General features: G+C 48.0%; 7 protein-coding genes across 7 annotated transcripts; all 7 read right to left on the minus strand.

Annotated features, from left to right (window-relative positions):
• Nucleotides 1-9: 9 nt before the first annotated feature.
• On the minus strand, nt 10-2,051 carry HD556DRAFT_1521098 (P-loop containing nucleoside triphosphate hydrolase protein; the record flags this gene model as incomplete). The annotated part of the gene is made up of 6 exons (XM_041309166.1): nt 10-698; nt 754-817; nt 869-1,188; nt 1,247-1,697; nt 1,745-1,928; nt 1,987-2,051. 6 exons carry the CDS (start codon nt 2,049-2,051, stop codon nt 10-12), a joined length of 1,773 nt encoding a protein of 590 aa, XP_041155558.1.
• Nucleotides 2,052-2,728: 677 nt separating this feature from the next.
• HD556DRAFT_1207879 (uncharacterized protein) lies at nt 2,729-3,373 on the minus strand (the record flags this gene model as incomplete). The annotated part of the gene is made up of 1 exon (XM_041296505.1): nt 2,729-3,373. A coding segment is annotated over one exon (645 nt), but the record flags the coding sequence as incomplete, so codon positions are not given.
• Nucleotides 3,374-3,432: 59 nt separating this feature from the next.
• On the minus strand, nt 3,433-4,462 carry HD556DRAFT_1403861 (uncharacterized protein). Its single transcript, XM_041303898.1, has 3 exons — nt 4,012-4,462; nt 3,767-3,953; nt 3,433-3,714 (listed from the first exon to the last, which is right to left on the minus strand). The coding sequence occupies exons 1-3, from the start codon at nt 4,260-4,262 to the stop codon at nt 3,670-3,672; spliced, it is 483 nt and encodes a 160-aa protein (XP_041155560.1). The 5' UTR covers nt 4,263-4,462; the 3' UTR covers nt 3,433-3,669.
• Nucleotides 4,463-7,771, minus strand: HD556DRAFT_1403864 (uncharacterized protein). Its single transcript, XM_041303899.1, has 7 exons — nt 7,463-7,771; nt 6,996-7,414; nt 6,877-6,945; nt 6,463-6,824; nt 6,087-6,406; nt 5,414-6,035; nt 4,463-5,356 (listed from the first exon to the last, which is right to left on the minus strand). The coding sequence occupies exons 1-7, from the start codon at nt 7,640-7,642 to the stop codon at nt 4,506-4,508; spliced, it is 2,823 nt and encodes a 940-aa protein (XP_041155561.1). The 5' UTR covers nt 7,643-7,771; the 3' UTR covers nt 4,463-4,505.
• Nucleotides 7,772-7,775: 4 nt separating this feature from the next.
• On the minus strand, nt 7,776-9,993 carry HD556DRAFT_861934 (S-adenosyl-L-methionine-dependent methyltransferase). The gene is made up of 11 exons (XM_041311863.1): nt 9,557-9,993; nt 9,325-9,505; nt 9,044-9,267; nt 8,979-8,993; nt 8,846-8,906; nt 8,654-8,793; nt 8,492-8,596; nt 8,341-8,437; nt 8,223-8,284; nt 8,047-8,171; nt 7,776-7,992 (listed from the first exon to the last, which is right to left on the minus strand). Exons 1-11 carry the CDS (start codon nt 9,797-9,799, stop codon nt 7,911-7,913), a joined length of 1,335 nt encoding a protein of 444 aa, XP_041155562.1. The 5' UTR covers nt 9,800-9,993; the 3' UTR covers nt 7,776-7,910.
• Nucleotides 9,994-12,427: 2,434 nt separating this feature from the next.
• HD556DRAFT_862105 (S-adenosyl-L-methionine-dependent methyltransferase) lies at nt 12,428-14,837 on the minus strand. The gene is made up of 12 exons (XM_041311864.1): nt 14,732-14,837; nt 14,610-14,667; nt 14,184-14,536; nt 13,952-14,132; nt 13,680-13,894; nt 13,615-13,629; nt 13,482-13,542; nt 13,128-13,429; nt 12,977-13,073; nt 12,859-12,920; nt 12,680-12,804; nt 12,428-12,622 (listed from the first exon to the last, which is right to left on the minus strand). Exons 1-12 carry the CDS (start codon nt 14,735-14,737, stop codon nt 12,541-12,543), a joined length of 1,557 nt encoding a protein of 518 aa, XP_041155563.1. The 5' UTR covers nt 14,738-14,837; the 3' UTR covers nt 12,428-12,540.
• On the minus strand, nt 14,475-15,797 carry HD556DRAFT_1403895 (uncharacterized protein). Its single transcript, XM_041303900.1, has 5 exons — nt 15,775-15,797; nt 15,618-15,720; nt 14,732-15,546; nt 14,610-14,667; nt 14,475-14,536 (listed from the first exon to the last, which is right to left on the minus strand). The coding sequence occupies exons 1-3, from the start codon at nt 15,780-15,782 to the stop codon at nt 14,938-14,940; spliced, it is 720 nt and encodes a 239-aa protein (XP_041155564.1). The 5' UTR covers nt 15,783-15,797; the 3' UTR covers nt 14,475-14,536; nt 14,610-14,667; nt 14,732-14,937.
• Nucleotides 15,798-17,558: the final 1,761 nt, after the last annotated feature.

The following is a 17,558-nucleotide window of genomic DNA, read 5'->3' on the forward strand; positions in this document are numbered from 1 at the left end:
CGAAGAACTCTACAACTCTTGTCCTGCCCCATCATCTAATTTGAATCTTTTTAAACCATCTTGTACCGTCCAAGGTACCTCTTCCTCCCAGTGGCTGATAACCACTACTGCTTGGTCGGATCCCACACCGCCCTCGCAAAGATAGCGCCTCGCAGCACGGACCATATTTTCGTCCATACCACTCCAGACTTCGTCCAGCAAAACAAGTTGGGGGTGGCTCACAAGTGCCCGCATCAACAGAACGATACTCTGTTCGCCTGCTGAGAGGTCCACGAAATCGCGTTTCGAAAATACCTCGTTCGGTGCCAGCAGCTCGTCGCCAGTGGCGAAACTGCTGGTTTCTGTCTCCCAGGAAGTTGGACCAAGGCCGTTAAGGACCTCACGTACGCGTTTCACTCTCCATTGTCTGACTTCGTCGCTGAGTGCACCCTCTAGACCTATCCCGACGCCGTCCTTGCCACCAGGGACAAAACCACCATCGAATCCCGTGCCTACGACGTCAAACACACTGACGCCGGCGCGTCGCGGGTACGCATTCGCAAGCTCTGGTGAAACGACGCCGATGAGCGAACGTAAGAGTGGGGTAGGGATACGCTGCCGAGGTCGAGAGAACAACTCCAGATTCGAGTCGCCTCGCTGAGTGTAAGACTGGGGATGGTCCCCAGTCAAAAGCGAAAGAAGAGTAGTTTTCCCGGAACCTGTCGAAAGTGATCAGAATCATAAAGCATCAATTTCGTGCGAATGTTGACGCACCATTCGCGCCTTGAAGGTGCCAGCGCTGGCCTTCACGGATGGTCCAGTTTATGTTTTTGAGCACCTAGATCGATAGTATCATTGACATGGAAACAATGAAGAACAGTGTAATTACCTTGCGTGGGCCGTATGATACGTTTACGTTCTTCATGTCAACTACTGGCTTTCCATGATCAAGGCCGGACTGCAGATATGACTGAGTGGTGCTTGCCGTTCTATGCTCAGCTTCCTTTGCGTGATGTTCCGCATGCTTGGACATGATTTCATCTTTGACACCTGTCAGGATAGTTTCGCCCGTCACTAGAGCGATGTGCGAAATCCAATCAGGAACAGGGTCCTGGATCCTGAGACCCATGATGATGCGTGGACTGCGAGACTCGTGCAGCGACTGAAGGACATTCAGCAAGATTGGGCGAGTGTTGACATCAAGGCCGGCTGGACAAAGTACAGCCATGATACTTCACGCTCGTCATATTTAAGTTCAATCACTCACTTAAAGGTTCGTCGAGTACGAGGAGCTCTGGTTCAGACAAAATAGCCTTCACGATGCGTGCTCGACGCGTCTGGCCATTTGATAAAGCTATCAAAGGTAAATCCAGCAGGGAGGAAAGACCTAGTCTCGAAGTTAGGTCCTCAAAGATGCCCTTCTTCACTTCGTCCTGTGCAATTTCGACGGGAGTCTTCACCTTTCCACCTTTCGGCTGGACGTTCAGAAAGTCGTACTCTCCAAACATACTTTCTCGAAGGGTGATACGGTCTTCTTCTCTGACTGCACCGTATCGAGAAGTGTAGTCGTAGAAGGCACCACCTGCTGCACGGGGCCGATGCGCGAACGACACAAAAGCCACAGAGTTGTGTGGGTCGCGTGGAGGGTCCGAGAGGAAAGGAAATAGTCCTCCAGGTAAGGGCGGAGGAGGAGTTATGCGTAGATGACCTAGGAGTGTCTAAACCCCAATGTGAATTTGTACTTTAGACTATCAGTATGACGCACCTGCAAAAGGGCTGTCTTTTGCTTCGAGCCTGTGCCTATCACAGCCCAGCTCTCACCCTCATCAATAGTCCATTCAACATCACGGAAGACCGGCGCTGCAAAGTTTGGGTCACCAAAGCGATAAATGTTGGACCGTGAGATCTGGACGATAGACTTGGTGTCTCTGTTTGCTGCTGCACGATCACTGTAAAGTGTAAATGCCACATCAGAAGAAGGCCTGCGAATATGACTTTATCACTCACCTTGACTTCAATGCAATTCTTTCTGTTGCAAGCCAAACTGCCCTTTTACTCCCATTTGTGAACATTTCTCACCAGAAACCAACAAGAGAAGGGTACATAAATTGCAGGTCGGTAGAGGACGATGCGAAGGCTCAGTCCAGCAGGCTGTTATGCAGCGTGACAAACGTTATGCAATAGCAAAGACTACGCTTGGGTAAACCCGTGCTGGACCGTCAATTTCACCGTGATCAGCCTTCGTGTTGCTGGCAAGACAAGGAATAACTGCGGAGCAAGTACTATCGTCGTAAAAGTTTCAACTATGTTCAAATTATGTACCGCAATACAATCCATTGTGTGTATGTCTGTCTGACACCCGTGCCAGTGAGGCCTCAAAAATGTGTCAACCCGCGGTAAAGGAACAACTGTGACCGTGAAGGAACTTGAAATGGAATATATGAGTAAACCTTGCTCCAGTCTTGATAAACCGCTCTATTTCCTCTGGTGTACAAGGCTCCGGTAGCACGGAAGCAGGGAACGTGACCAACTTCACCCATACATCCTTGGGCGCACATTGAGCGACCGGCCGGGGATAGGTGTGCGGGATGATTTTGATGTGCGGAATCGCCAACGAGAATGTTTGCAATCCTTTGAAAGGAACGCGCGCGATGCACAAAGGATGCATGTAGCTTGAGCAGTCTTTAAATTTAACTTCACTAACACAGTTGCACTGGAAGGGCAGGCATTCTTGGAAGGATGTGGACTCGAGTAGGGTGAGGTGTTGAATGGAAGCGAGGAAAGCATATCCATGGACAGACTCCATGAAGGGCCACCATGGATCAAAGAAATGACCCAATAACGTCAAACTTCTCATGCTCCAAGGAAGCAAAGAATTTTTGTGGTCGACATTCAAGTCGACATCGGAGTTACACGCATGTTTGAGGCATTTTGAAAGAAGATTTAGATTGCTAAAGTTGATTGCGAGGGACGATGCACCGAGAATGACTGGAGCGAGCAGACTGATATCGATCTCGCCTTCAAGCTCGGGTATAGGAACGGAAAAGTAGGAATTAGGTGGGCTTCGCAAAGGCCCCCGAAAGTGTCCGATTGACATCATGTGCACGCAAGATGCGTAATCAAAAGATAGATCATGTTGTTGATCCATATATGTTTTCTGCATACGCAGAGCCCGTACGAAAGCGAGTAGGTCGCGAGTTGTCGACAGTAATACTGTGTGCAAAATTTCAGGCAGCGCAGCGCGCCTGACAATTTTGGAGACCTGGCATAGTGAAAGGGCGGATGAGTATGGGTCTCGGGTGAAAGGCGCATATTGAGCAAAAGGTGGTTGTGCCGCATGCTTGAAGATGATGAGGGCGAGCTCAGTTGGAAGGTCGTTAAATCTGAATGAAATGGGTTCCATGACGTGCGAGCAAGAGACGAAGCTGATTTGACCCCTTTAACTAGCTGATCAGGTTGTGACATTGCTAAAAATGACGTCAAGGCGCGTCACAGCCGCATCAATGTAGCTACCTGGTGCCTTCGCGAGGCATCCGTATATCCATGGCTGAATGCACTCTTTTTCTTGTTAAAGTCGCAAGTAGTATTATGCAGTGATCATAACCATAAAAAGAAAAGGTCTGACCAAGCCCGAACGCACACACCACCCTATATCGGACGTGCACGTCTATACAAATACCATACGCATAACTAGACTGGTTGTGTTTTCCAGTGATTCCCTGCATAGGTATTGAACTTTTGGAACTATCAGAAACGGATAACTTTTGAGATAGGGGGTAGCACTCACTATGCATTCCTCGAAGACGACACTGGAATTTATGATGCCCTCGTACACAATCTTAGCGACAATCTGTGGCAAATGCACAGATGGAGCATCATCAATAGCGCCCTGTATCACTTGCTGATTCCGAGACGGAACGTTGACATCTGAAACTGTAGCCTTGAAGCGGGTCGCTTCTCTGACGTACGAAGCTCTAAGGTGCATAAGTCTCAGTGATACGAAGAATCCTGCAGAGCTCTTTTAGACCGCACCTTGTTGACAATAGCTGCAGTAACTGTGCATCAATGGTGTCTAACTGTACACGAATTTCGTCTAGCGAAGAACAGCATGTCGTGCCGTTCGCGAATTGGATCGTTGGCTCGCCCCATGGTACAGTACGGTTGGCAGTGGAGGATGGTATAGAAGGGAGAGGGTTGAAATAACATTTTTCAGAAGGGTCTGAGGTCCGGGGAGACGCCACGACGAGAGCGATGATTTGAAGAGCAACAAGAAAACCTAACATCCTGGTTGAAGTGAATTGTTGGTTTCTTTGGAGTTTTATACTGACAACTACCCGCAGAAAATCAGATTGATGGACCTGTGACGTGTCAATCTTACCTATCACCCGTTCACGGTAGCTTGGTGAGTCGACGTGGCGTGTAGTTGTGGTTTGACTAGCGTTTATACCGAACACCCGTTCATAATGACGGCCAAAGGACGTTAAGCCCGATTAGGTTCAAATTCAAATTCAATAGATTCTGCATATTCAAACCTCAAATTCCCATCCGGCATCAAATAATGCGGCCGAGCTCTTGGTAACAACTGCCCACTCCGGCAAGAAAAGGAGCACCTCCTCCAATGACGGAATCTTGCCCCCAGTACGCCCCCCACCAACCGTAGCACTTTCATACTCTGCCCAACCACAGCTCACGCGTCCCGTAGCCTTCTCATCCTCGCTTCCAGCAAAATCAACGTCCACTTCAAACTCCTTCTCCCAATCCCGACTCCATAGTCGTATTTGTTCGAGCCCGTCTTCAGGTACCTCAGAGCCCCCTTGCAGACCTTTTCCGCCGTCACCAGAAAGATGGAATGTTTTCACGCGTTTACCTGAGAATTCGAGTGTGCAGCTTCGAGTATTCAATCCTTGTACTTTGATACGCGCGCTGTTCGATCCCGTACGCTTGATGGATGTCGTGACCCACTTCTCCAGGGAGGACGTAGGGCCCTGTCCATAATGCCGCTTGCTTCTACCCGGAGAAGGCACAAACGCATCCCCAACCTCCCATTTACACGTTTGCAGGCCGAGCTTGTCTGGTGCATTTGTACAATTGATGGGTTGATCAAATGCAGATGGGAATCGGGGGATGATCGCGGTCGACAGGAATTGACGAGGCCCAGTCAGTGCAGTAACCACGCGAGACGTGTCTAGGTCCACACTTTGAGCGAAATAGATCTTGAGCGGTGTTTCTTGCGAGAATGGGAATGCAAGGTAGGTGTAGAGTGTCGACAGGATGAAGATAATGAGAATGAGACCGTTCAGCCAGCGATGCATATTCATACTGAATGGTGCAAGGGGGAACACAATGAGTAACGATAGCATAGAGACCGCTGCATAAACTGCACGGCACGTCAGTTCACTAGACCAATGCAACACGAAATTTGTCAAGTACTCACCACCAGAAGGACTGGCTCCATCTATGAGCGTCTGATTCATCGCAAGGAGCAAAATGACCGCGATATGAGACACCAGGATAACGGGCAGGGGAACAACAACCAAGAGCTGGGCAATCCACCAGCCAATAGCGCCCTGCTCTTCACCTGTCGGCGTAGGTTGGCCATGCTGAGCGATGAGAGGTGTAATCTCTGTTGGCTCAGTTTCTTCAATGACGCCCACGTGGTGGTCGCCGTTCTCGGAGTCATGGTGACCGTTCTCGGCAGTGTCCACGGCATCGTAATGCACACCTCGCACCTGACGCCTTTGCCTTCCAATTTCTTCCTCGTCTTCGTATCCCCGAGCGCCAGCCATGCCTTCCACACACGCAAGTATGGCGCCAAGGAGAACCACCGCGTTCCAGGCAGTTATGAAATATGTTCCCCCAAGCGCGACGGCTGATGTTGTGTATACGAGCAGCACCCATGTCAGAACATACTGATGGAGAAGGATAGACAGCTTTTGCTGTTCTGGAGCAGGGACAACGCCATGCTTCGTCAGTGGGAAGGTGAGAGCGAGAACTGTTGTGAGATAAGCCAGTGACAACGCAGACGCGAACACAAGCCAAGGATGAGTGTGGATGACCTGACAATCGATAAGTGAGTGAGTGGGGAGAACGATGAAATAAACACTCACAAATGGATTCAGCTTCGCATATCCTACCACTAAAAGTATCTGGAAACCAACACCGAGCAACAAAGCAATCCAGAATTTGGACCAGACCCAGAAGCCTTTGAAAATATGTGTTATTTTCGCCGATGCACGCGCCACAAAGCTCTCGCGGTGTGTATCACCATTTGCAGTGCGATAGTATCCAGAACGAATACGAGACGTGACCCTGATGATATGCTCGAAGTAGACCAACATCAGGAGAATGACGGGTCCCACGGTAAGAAGGATGATGTTCACGATCTGCAAAGTTTGGAATGTGAACACGATCATAACGGTGCCAAAGACTGATAGTAGAAGAGTTAGAGATGCGGCCAGGTGAAATAGCAAGGAAAGAACTCACGGTCGAAATACACTGGCTCACTTCCTTGTCCAACGGACTCTGTCCTCGTTTTTCCCTTGACATCGTTTGCAAGCACGAGACTCGAGGACAGCGTTCCCTCCATCATTGCCCATAACGCGTTTTTGCTCTTGTCACTAGACATACCAGGGATAGAGTCGTACTTCGTATGATACCTGCTCCTCCCACGGTAGAAAGCAAAATCTAGCCCCTTGAGTCCGGCTTGCTCATAAACCGAGTAGTCTGTACCACTGCGGATAACACCACGCGAAAACGCATCGCCAGTGATGACATTTGCGTGGGGACGAGAAGTGCTCCAGGACGCTAGAGGAGCGCGAGAAGTCGCACGGAAAAGTAGTGGCCGTCTTCAAGATTTCAGTCAGCAAAGTAATACAGTACAATTGCATTAAACCGCACCCTCCTGCCGCAGCACCTTCAAGGTTCAAGAAGGTATCAGTATTATTGACCCACGGATGCTCCATGAAACTGGTAGTCAGATGAGTGAGTGCAAAGGAAAAGGTAAAATGATAGCGTACACGTGTGCTCCATTCAAGCCGTCTTCTTCGCCGTTATTGATGTTGAACACCACCGTCCGGCTAGGCCTGTTCTCCGCAAAGTACTTGACCATGCTCAACAGCGTCACCACGCCCATACCATCATCCGTCGCTCCAGGAGCGGTACTGACAGAGTCCCAGTGTGCACTGAGCAAAAGCCCACCCGACTCTTGATACTCCTCATCGCTCCCCTCGACCTTGACCAATACATTGTCAGACTCGTAATATACTGCGTAAGGGTTGGTGGAGAGGAGTCCTGAAGCCCAAGACGCATTTGAAGAAAGGTCAAAATCCACGGAGACATGGTCGTAGGAAGAAGCGATGTCCTTCACGCGGTTCAAGATGTAAGAACGAACTAGAACATTCGCATGCGAGTTGAAAGGATGCGGACGAGCGGCCGCCTGGAAGAGCTAAAGTGAACCAGTCGCATATCTATAAAGATAACGCACCTCGTGCAAGTCTCTGTATGCCTGCTGGAAATCTAAGCCTTGTGTATGCTTGGGCACAGAGGGGAGCCGGTCGGTTATTAGCAAGGTGCTGAAGACTGTCGCATAAATGACCGTTATGAAGATAGTAGTCGGAACTGTGCGAAACGCGAGCACAGCGGATAGCACGCTGAGGAACCCCATGTTTGTTTTGACTTGAACCTCGCTGAGCCAATGCACGACTTATAGGTTGCAAACCTGGTGCTCGACGTTCAACTTGAACTAGCGTCTATAGTATATGCAATGGCTTGCCGAATAACGACTCATGACCAGTAAATATCGATCAATAGTGATCACGAGAGTCGTATTTCAAATTTCAAATTATATATAGCAGCGCCTATGGTTGAATATAGGATGATCGATTGGGGAGGGTAAAAGTATGATAACAAAAGGTCACAGATTGTGTTCGGCATCAGTCCTGAGCGATTTTAAACTCCAAGAGCATCGTCCCTACAAGATCATAGATTTGGGTGAGCGCTAGACCAGCACTGGCCCTGTGAATAACAGGTCAAACATCGTCAACGTATCCAGGCATGGAAGGAACTTGCGCAATAATCTTGATTTCGTTCAAGGTTCGCTCTTTGCCATTGAAACAAAGCCACATGACCATGTCAAGGTGGTGTGGTGTGTGACTACCGAAGTTCAATAATGTATGTTCGGGTGCCTCATGATCCTGAGTGTATGATCATGGCACATGAGCCATCCAGCTAAACTCTGAACTCACCTTACTAAACTCGTTAGCCCCTACGCCAGGCTCTTCGAATGTGCGCAAGAGCACGCACTCATCTATCGCAGTATATTGATTCTAGAGCAAACGCTACTTTGAAAAGCAGTCGACTCACGAATCAACACCCGACTGTTTGGTCCCATTACTTTGCGAATATTATGGAGAATCACCATCGACTCATTGTCCGGCCAGTCGTGAATGATGCTCCTCATCTGTATCAGAGTAATGAGCAGCCCACATTGAATGGGAATAAACCAAGCACTTACATAGTAAACATCCTTTCCGACAACAGGTGACTCCTCTAAGAAATTCAATGGCACGAAATCTATGTGCCCGCCGAGCAGCGCCTCAGGAGCATTCTTCTCCCATGTCTGATCAAATATAAATATAACTTGTCCGTTGTGCGAGGACCTGATGTCCGGACTCACATTTCTTGACAGCTCTAAAGCTTCTGGGAGGTCCTGATTGGTGATTCTGAGATTAGGGAACATTTTCGCCAGAGGAATAGACATGGCTCCCGTTCCAGACCCAACATCCACCACAGAGGATACATTGTCCCAAGGGTAATCTTATGGCCTGCTTCAATCGTGCTGACAGTTGAAAAAATGGTGACTGCTCACAATGCAACACCGCAGAACAGCTCTGGATCTCAGAATAGCCCGCCATGCTTCTGTGAAATATCTGTGTATACGATTATGCGAGCCGTCAGCCAGTCGAGAGCGGATGAATATTGGATATCGAATCCTCACGCACATCGCGTGCCTCATCCTATACAATATAGTAAGACATGAAAGGCCAGCATGATGACTAAAACTCACGTCCATCTCCCAGAAGTTGTCGTCTTTGCCTTCCTTTCTGAGAGCAAATGCTCGAGGGGTTTTGTCAACCTCGCTCGATCTTCCAAACTCTTGGTCGATCATAGTCTCATAGAGAACCGCTGCATATTTTGCGAAATCTCGATGACGTTGTATATAAGCCGCGACGTTGGTTTTTGACTTGAGCACGAGGGAGAGTCGCGTGTTTGCGAATACGTCTCGCTTAACTGTGTGACATCCAAGGTTTCAGAGAGAATTATCAACCAAAGTATGATGTATATTGCCTTCTTTGAAACAACCCCTGAGGGCTAAAACTCGCAAGACGCGTGCGATCTTGGCCTTATCGAGGTCGACTGCATTAGCCAACGCATCCACACTAAGACCTTGCGGATGTTTGTCCAAAACGTCTGCAATACGTGATTGCAAAGCGACGTCTATGCACGCCCAATTGTAATTATTGACAAACTGGGAAGATGAGCAACAAGGGATGTAAGGTTATCTTTAACCGATACTTACATTATATGCCGTGTGTTGGGGGGGAGCTAGTATGGTGTTCAATTGTTCGCATGCACCCTCGAGTAGCCTGATTGCCTTTCTGAGGGCAAGTGTATCGGTCGCGAAGTCGAGGGGGTGGAGGGTGCCTGCGTCGATACCAGGGACTCCATGGCCAGTTTTGTTGTATTCTGCGATTGCTTGGTGTGCGGAGGAGTTGATGATGTCCAAGAGGACTTGAACCTTGACTTGATTTGGCTCTGTCATTTTTGGGAGTGCCAGTACTTGTGCGTATCTGTTCAGGTTTTATATTCCTCGACAAAATACATATAATCCAACTGGTTTCCCATGCCAGCAAAGACCTGTGTTGGAATTGAACGTTTGAAATCGATCTCGAATGTTGGATATACCATCTAGTTATGATGCAGCAGCAAATATTGACATACATCGTAGTCTGGGGCGGACGCCGGAGTGGGGTCGCGGCTGAATTTGAATTATATTTGGTCACCACCGTGATATCTATATAAAGCTCGACTTCTTTTACCGTTTATCAAATATACGCTCTTCCGTCTCTTAGCAAGCAGCTCCATGTTGATACTCATCAACGTCACTTGGCTTGACCTTTGCCCTGCCTGTGTCTCCTCAATGCTAACGCAGGTGTTCGGAAAGAAGAACCTTTCACTATGTGGGGCAGCTAGTATGGCGAGTACCTCCCATTTTGCCAACATCATGTCTTCTCTGCTGGTGAGATCTCGCATATCGAGGGTTCTTTCACTTGCCAGCAAAGACCTGTGATACAAGCAAAGAAGCATATTACCTAGTCATGACGCCCGTACCAATTTTGGGTACATAACTCCCACATGTACACGCAAGTTTCGGAGATTACTCTGAACAGAGGTGGCACGCATATTCAAGTTATTGTACCATAGAAGTCACTCAAATTCCTGCGATTCTCGTCCATCTCAACACAACATCTAGATTGTCACTTTGCTACTTTGCACTCAAAGTGCTTAACACAGCAACAAGCGCTGAGCCATGACATACCCCGGGCCTGAAGAATGAGTTAGTCTACCAGACCCTGCTCGCGTTTAGCTCATTTCATTTCATTGCAGTCGATGCTGAAGTGGCAAGTCAATATGGATTGCCGCTACGTAAGAGGGAGAGGCACTTGCCAAGGATCTCCAATCTTGCGAAGAGCGTGTTATCGGCGAATGACAACATATTCAAACTCTGCGGTGCTTCCGAGTCTTCTATCCTCGCATCCACTTACACGTCATCTCCAGGATGAAGGAGCCTTGCCTGAATTGCCACCATCTGAATCCTCAAGCAACTACATTGACTCCTTGTTCTTCAAGATGAGCAGCACGACCCATCGTTCTCCTGTAACTCACTGGGAATAACACACCAACATTCTTCATCTACCCTACCTAGTTCGAGAGAAGCTCAATTTCACCGCCTGCTTCCAAAGTCAATACTTGTCCATTATACCGTACACTACATGCTCGTGGTTTCGCGTCCGGCCATCCGCCCTTCACTTTCGCAACCGAGATGGTATGTTGTTACACTGCAGGAGTCAAGAGGACCCAGACAGCGCCAATCATTGCCTTCCGAGTCTACGGCTATGGGTGTTGTTACCTTTCAATCTGCCAAGCAGCTCGAGGCCATGGTCGACCAAGTCGAGTTCATCTTGGCATAACTCCTCATCCCGCTGACCACATGCACAAGATTAACTAGATGGTTGACACACTCAACTTACTGTAATTGCAGTTTAGACGTGACCGAGTGTACAGTAGATCATACTTTGGATTCAATTCTATAGATACCCACCGTGTAGTCTGATTTTGGAGTTGTTTAAGTGGATGACTGTGGTACTTATGATGTTCGTACTGGTTTCATGGACAAGGACGCTGATTTTACCAGAGATGCGGTTGCGCATGCGTCGCAGATTGTGTTGAAGTACAGTATACTTCCTCGTTGCGTACTGAGAGGGTGAACCGAAGGACGTCGTCTGTTAATGAAGAGTCTGAGTACGGTGCCGCAGCGCTTTGTATTTTAGCTGGTGTTTCAATACTATGTACAAGCCTCTCTGTCTCAGTGCGGCTGTATATTTGCAATTCGTTCCACTCGCGTCCGAGTCATTTGAAATTGTAGTACGTCGTAACTAATCACCCTCAAAAATTACCTCGGGCGCGTCAGTAGCAGCAGTACTTGCTGCGCGCTGATGCGGGACTGAGTACTGAACCCTGCATGATTTCATGTCATGGATCACTAGGAGGAGGTATGTCTCCTTCATATACAATCCTCGTCCAAATTGTTACTTTGTTACAAGATGCACTCAAAGTGCGCAACATATCTAAAACTGTAGCAACAAGCGCTGAGCCATGACATGTTCCTCTCATTGCCGCGTTCAGCTCATTCTATTGCAGTTGACGCTGAAGTAGCAAGTCAACGTGGGTCATTTTTCAATACGGCTGTCCTTACTCAAACGTGAAGTATAAATCTTTCGCTCTTTTCTTATGCGTGGATCCCTGTTTCATGCTGCACCAGATAAGAAACCCGTTTTCAGGCTTGGACGATCCCCCAAAGCGCGTGTTTCAAATCCTCGAGCGTCTACTACCTACAAATATGTCTGTTCGCTGGATACGGTCAACGCAATGCGATATCGCAAACAATAGAGAAGAAGGCACGGGATCGAACTGCCTCTGGACCTGCTGACAACACTGGGTAGAGTAGAAAGTGCATTAGTATACGGCGTCTCGATATCGCAGACAATTTTGAGGATAAGCACACGATGGGTATTGTTCAGCAGGGGTAGAAGCTTCGGATGGAACCACTAGGGAAGCTTTCAGTGATGATTGGCTGTAAGGACCGGCTCAGTCTTGATCAATCGCGATCAACACATCAGAGGACTAAGTTTCCTTTGTCGTTATCGTCTTCGTTGAATCATAGGAGGATCGGTTGGGGAGGGTAAAAGTACAATAACAGAAGATCGCAGATTGTGTTCGGCATCAGTCCTGAGCGATTCTAAACTCCAAGAGCATCGTCCCTACGAGATCATAGGTTTGGGTGAGCGCCAGACCTGCACTGGCCCTGCAAATCATAACAGATCAAACATCGTCGACGTATACAGGCATGGAAGGAACTTGCGCAATAGTCTTGAATTCGTTCAAGGTTCGCTCCTTGCCATTGAAAGCAAGCCACATGAGCAGGTCAAGCTGGTATGCTGTGTGACTACCGAAATTCAACAACGTATCGTCGGGTGCCTTATGATCCTGAATGTAGTATGATCATGGCACCTGAGCCATCCAGCTAAACTCTGAACTCACCTTACTAAACTCGTTAGCCCCTACGTCAGGCTCTTCGAAGTTGCGCAAGAGCACGCACTCATCTATCGCAGTATATTGATTCTGGAGCAAACACCACTTTGAAAAGCAGTTGACTCACGAATCAACACTCGGCTGTTTGGTCCCATTACTTTGCGAATATTATGGAGAATCACCATCGACTCATTGTCCGGCCAGTCGTGAATGATGTTCCTCAACTGTATCAGAGTATTGAGCAGCCCGCGTTGAATGAGAACAAACCAAGCACTTACATAGTAGACATCCTTTCCGACAACAGGCGACTCCTCCCAGAAATTCAATGGCACGAACTCTATGTGCCCGCCGAGCAGCGCCTCAGGAGCATTCTTCTCCCATGCCTGATCAAATATAAACATAACTTGTCCGTTGGGTGAGGACCTGATATCTGAACTCACATTTCTTGCCATCTCTAAAGCTCCTGGGAGGTCCTGATTGGTTATTCTGAGATGAGGGAACATTTTCGTCAGAGGAATAGACATGGCTCCCGTTCCAGATCCGACATCCACCACAGAGGATACATTGTCCCAAGGGTAATCTTATGGCCTGCTTCAATCGTGCTGACGGTTGAAAAAACGGTGATTGCTCACAATGCAACACCGCAGACGAGCACTGAATCTCAGAATAGCCCGCCATGCCTCTGTGAAATATCTGTGTATAAGATTATGCGAGCCGTCAGCCAGTCAAGAGCGGATGAATATTGAATACTGAATCCTCACGCACATCGAGTCTCTCGCCCTATACACTATGGTAAGCTATGAAAGGCCAGTATGATGACTAAAACTCACGTCCGTCTCCCAGAAACTGTTGTTGTTGCCTTCCTTTCTGACATTAGATGCTCGAGGGGGTTTTTCAACCTCGCCTGATTTTGCAAACTCTTTGTCCATCATAGTCCCATAGAGAGCCGCAACATGTTTTGGGAATTGACCTATATAAGCCGCGACGTTGTTTGTTGACTTGAGCATGAGGGAGAGTCGCGTGTTTGCGAATACGTCTCGCTTAACTGTATAACATCCAGGGCTTCAGAGAGAAGTATCAATCAAAGTATTATGTATATTACCTTCTTTGAAACAACCCTTGAGGGCTAAAACTCGCAAGACGCGTGCGATCTTGGCTTTACTGTGGTCGACTGCATTAGCCAACGCATCCACACTAAGACCTTGCGGGTGTTTGTCCAAGACGTCTGCAATACGTGATTGCAAGGCGACGTCTATGCACGCCCAATTGTAATTATTAATGAACTGGGAAGATGAGAAACGAGGCATGTAGGGTTATCTATAATCGATACTTACATTATGTGCCGTGTATTGGGGGGGAGCCAGTATGGTGTTCAATTGTTCGCATGCACCCTCGAGTAGCCTAATTGCCTTTCTGAGGGCAAGTGCATCCGTCGCGAAGTCGAGGGGATGGAGGGTGCCTGCGTCAATACCAGGGACTCCATGGCCAGTTTTCTTGTATTCCGCGATTGCTTGGTGTGCGGAGGAGTTGATGATGTCCAAGAGGACTTGAACCTTGGCTTCGTTCGGCTCCGTCATTTTTGGGAGTGCCAGTATTTGCGCGTATCCCCATCGAAGTCGTTTAGGTTTTATATTCGTCGACAAAATGCATACATATAATCCAACTGCTTTCACATGCCAGCGAAGACCTGTGTTGAACGTTTGAAATCGATCTCAAATGAGTACAAGTATACCCGGGCCTATGACGCGCGTGCAAACTACCATTTTGGGTACAAAACTCCCATAGCCACTGTACAGCGTACCACCAGCTGGAAGGATGCTTATTACTCTCAACATTTAAAACCAAAGCATGCGCGGCTAATATATATTCACATAACACTCACTTGCATAGTGAACACGGAAGTAGATACACAAGATGGATGACAAGCAAGTTACTATAAAATACACATCAATAAAAGTGTACAGACATTCCCCAGATATTAAGTTAGTTATGTAATATAATATGGAATCATTGTACGCAATACAGAGCTGCAGCAAAAACCATTGCTAACCATCTGACCCCACGCTATGCAAAGACCAAGCTCAAGCGTCAACCCCTCACGCCAGCAGCAGGAAAGACAGTCCCGACGATCTCCTTAAATGCCCGATCATCTTCGTACTTCTCCCTTGTCTCCTTAACAATCACCAGCAACACAGGCCTCATCCTGTGCGCCTTCATATCATCCACATCGCTATCAAAAGCTGACGATGTGCTGAGACAGTTGAACGCCTGGAGCACCAGGCTCTTGAAGCATGAAGGAGGGGTGGATCGCGGTGACACAGATGATGATGAAGATTGAGAGAGAGAGTAGGTGTTTGTAGAAGACGGCGAGCGCGAGAACATCCGCCTAACCACCATCTGTGGGCGAGATAGCATACGAGGGCCATGACGGGGATTGGGATCAGGCTGGATGATGGTGCGTGTGACAACGATGTCGACGGGGTCATATACGTCGTCAGGCGTAGAGGAAGTGGCGCGTGTAGTGCATGTGTCCGTAGGGGATGGGCACGACCCCTCCAAATCGAAACCTCCTCCCTCGACAAGACCAACTACAACCTCATGGTCCGACCGTACATCACCCACACTCGTTTGCTCGGTCCCGACGCAGAGGCCCAGCCCCAAATCTGAAGTGTGGGTTTTGAAAAGCGAGACCAGTCTCTGAAAAATGACACGGAGACAAGCAATAATGTTAAGAAACGCAGGACAATGAGACCAAAGGAAATACTAACCATGTTAGTGCGCCGCAGGGGGTCGAAACGTTGTGCATCCATGGGGTTGTGATCTGCGTGACCCATTTCTATGTTATATGGTAAGAGGATAAAAGTCCTGGAGCTATCTGAGGCAAGCTAAGATTTTAGAATGCAAATGAGGGGAGCGAGTGATGACCTTCTCATGTTCGGGAAAGAGGTATTTAAGCAAATACCTAGTGTACAAGCAATTGTGGACGATAAAGCGTGGAAGCAAAGCAGGCGCCACTCACTATGCCACTAAAGTTTTTGTTCGTTTGCTTGGACCACTATTTTCGTGCTGTGGAGCTCACCCACAGCTCTCGAAGTATTCATCCTCGAGTTTAAAAGTGTGATTCCTAGCAAAACGTGTCTTCCAGCCAGCAGCTACGCGTCAAAACTTAGCATTGAAAGATATGACTCAACAGGCCTGTGAGCACGCTCTTTATTGTACGGTCGTTGTGCTGACGCGATATTCGTAGATAGACCACGCACAATCAATGTACGAGCTCCGAAACGGCCGTCGTACGTGCAACTCAATGGGACAGAACCTGAGTTTGAGATACGGAGAGCGAGGAGGGTGGCGGTGTCAAGGGAGCAGGCGCGGTTGATTATGGTGAGTGTTAGGGATACTATAGTATTGTCGTGATGCGGTGCCCATTGTCATTGTGATGTGATGCAGGCGGCACCTATTAGAAAGGTAACAGGTTATGGTCATCATGCATCATGGTCAGGCGTGTCAGGATGCCACTGGCACAAAGAGATGACTTGCTCACCTGAGTAACGTTACATGATTGCAACCTGGGCGTCAATAACCGAAGAGTTCGACGATGCTCGTTATTAGCCACTAGTATTGGTAGCATTAGCATTATGTAGTGAATGTGCATTTTAGATTATGACTTACACTTTCGCCCTTCAAGACATGCTTGTCCCAGGTGATGGACTTGAAAGCTTCGGATTTGCAAGACATCTCTATTGATCCTTCTCAATATAGATGAGAAATATCACAAGGGATGTCTCAAACGCGCTGCATAAAAAAGCAGTCTAGTGCCTAGAGCAGAGCGTAACGTAGGATGAGATATCCTTCAAATTTGCTGATCCAGCTACCGGTCTTGGGAGCTCCGAGTCTGTCTGTGAGGAAAACATGTGCGAGTATTAATTTTGGAACCGTATCAACAAGCATCAACAACACCACCTTAGTCATCTGAGTCCGTCCTCACTACGTATAGTCAAGCTCTTCATCAAGAACGGAATTTAAGTGCCCCACTTTATCATTCCAATCCAGATGAAGAAAACCACTCCTACAAATTACCTTGGGCGCGTCTCCCAAGCCTCACTCCAGATAAAGCGAGCTGGCAACATCGCTGGCGCTAAGGAGTTTGTCGGAAAGGTGCTTGCCGAGATGGAGGAGGCAAAGATACAGGAAGCATTGAAGACTCTCGCATCACCATAAAATAGAACGAGGGTGGCTTACCATTTCTGGGCAACACATACCATAGATAATATAGGTATCAGCATCCAGCTGGCGAGATAGAGTCCGTCGCTATTTCTTATCCCTAAGATAGACCTTTATAACTGACTGGCAAGCAGTACTTTTTACATTATAATGATCATGGATTTTCAAACCTGATATCCTTTACTACAACTATCAGGATCAATGACAATCACTGAACACGCGCGCAGTTACATGCGCTACATGTCAACTTGCTCTTTGAATGCAATATCATTGTATCCATTGCAAGATTATACAGCGCTCTGATTGGGATCAGCATGGATCATTTATATGGACTCGCCTTCGGTCGGCTGCCGGCCCTCGAGGCCTCATTAACATTCTGTGTTCATGGAGTCACGAAGGCGTAGATGTCAAGTCTCAACACAGCATGACGCAGAAACGGATAGAGCCGAGAGAATAGTATGACGGCCCAGCGGCAGCCCCTATTTTGT

This window comes from Suillus plorans (assembly GCF_016647745.1).
Source record: "Suillus plorans strain S12 chromosome Unknown HD556scaffold_69, whole genome shotgun sequence".
Classification (NCBI taxonomy): Eukaryota; Fungi; Basidiomycota; class Agaricomycetes; order Boletales; family Suillaceae; genus Suillus; species Suillus plorans.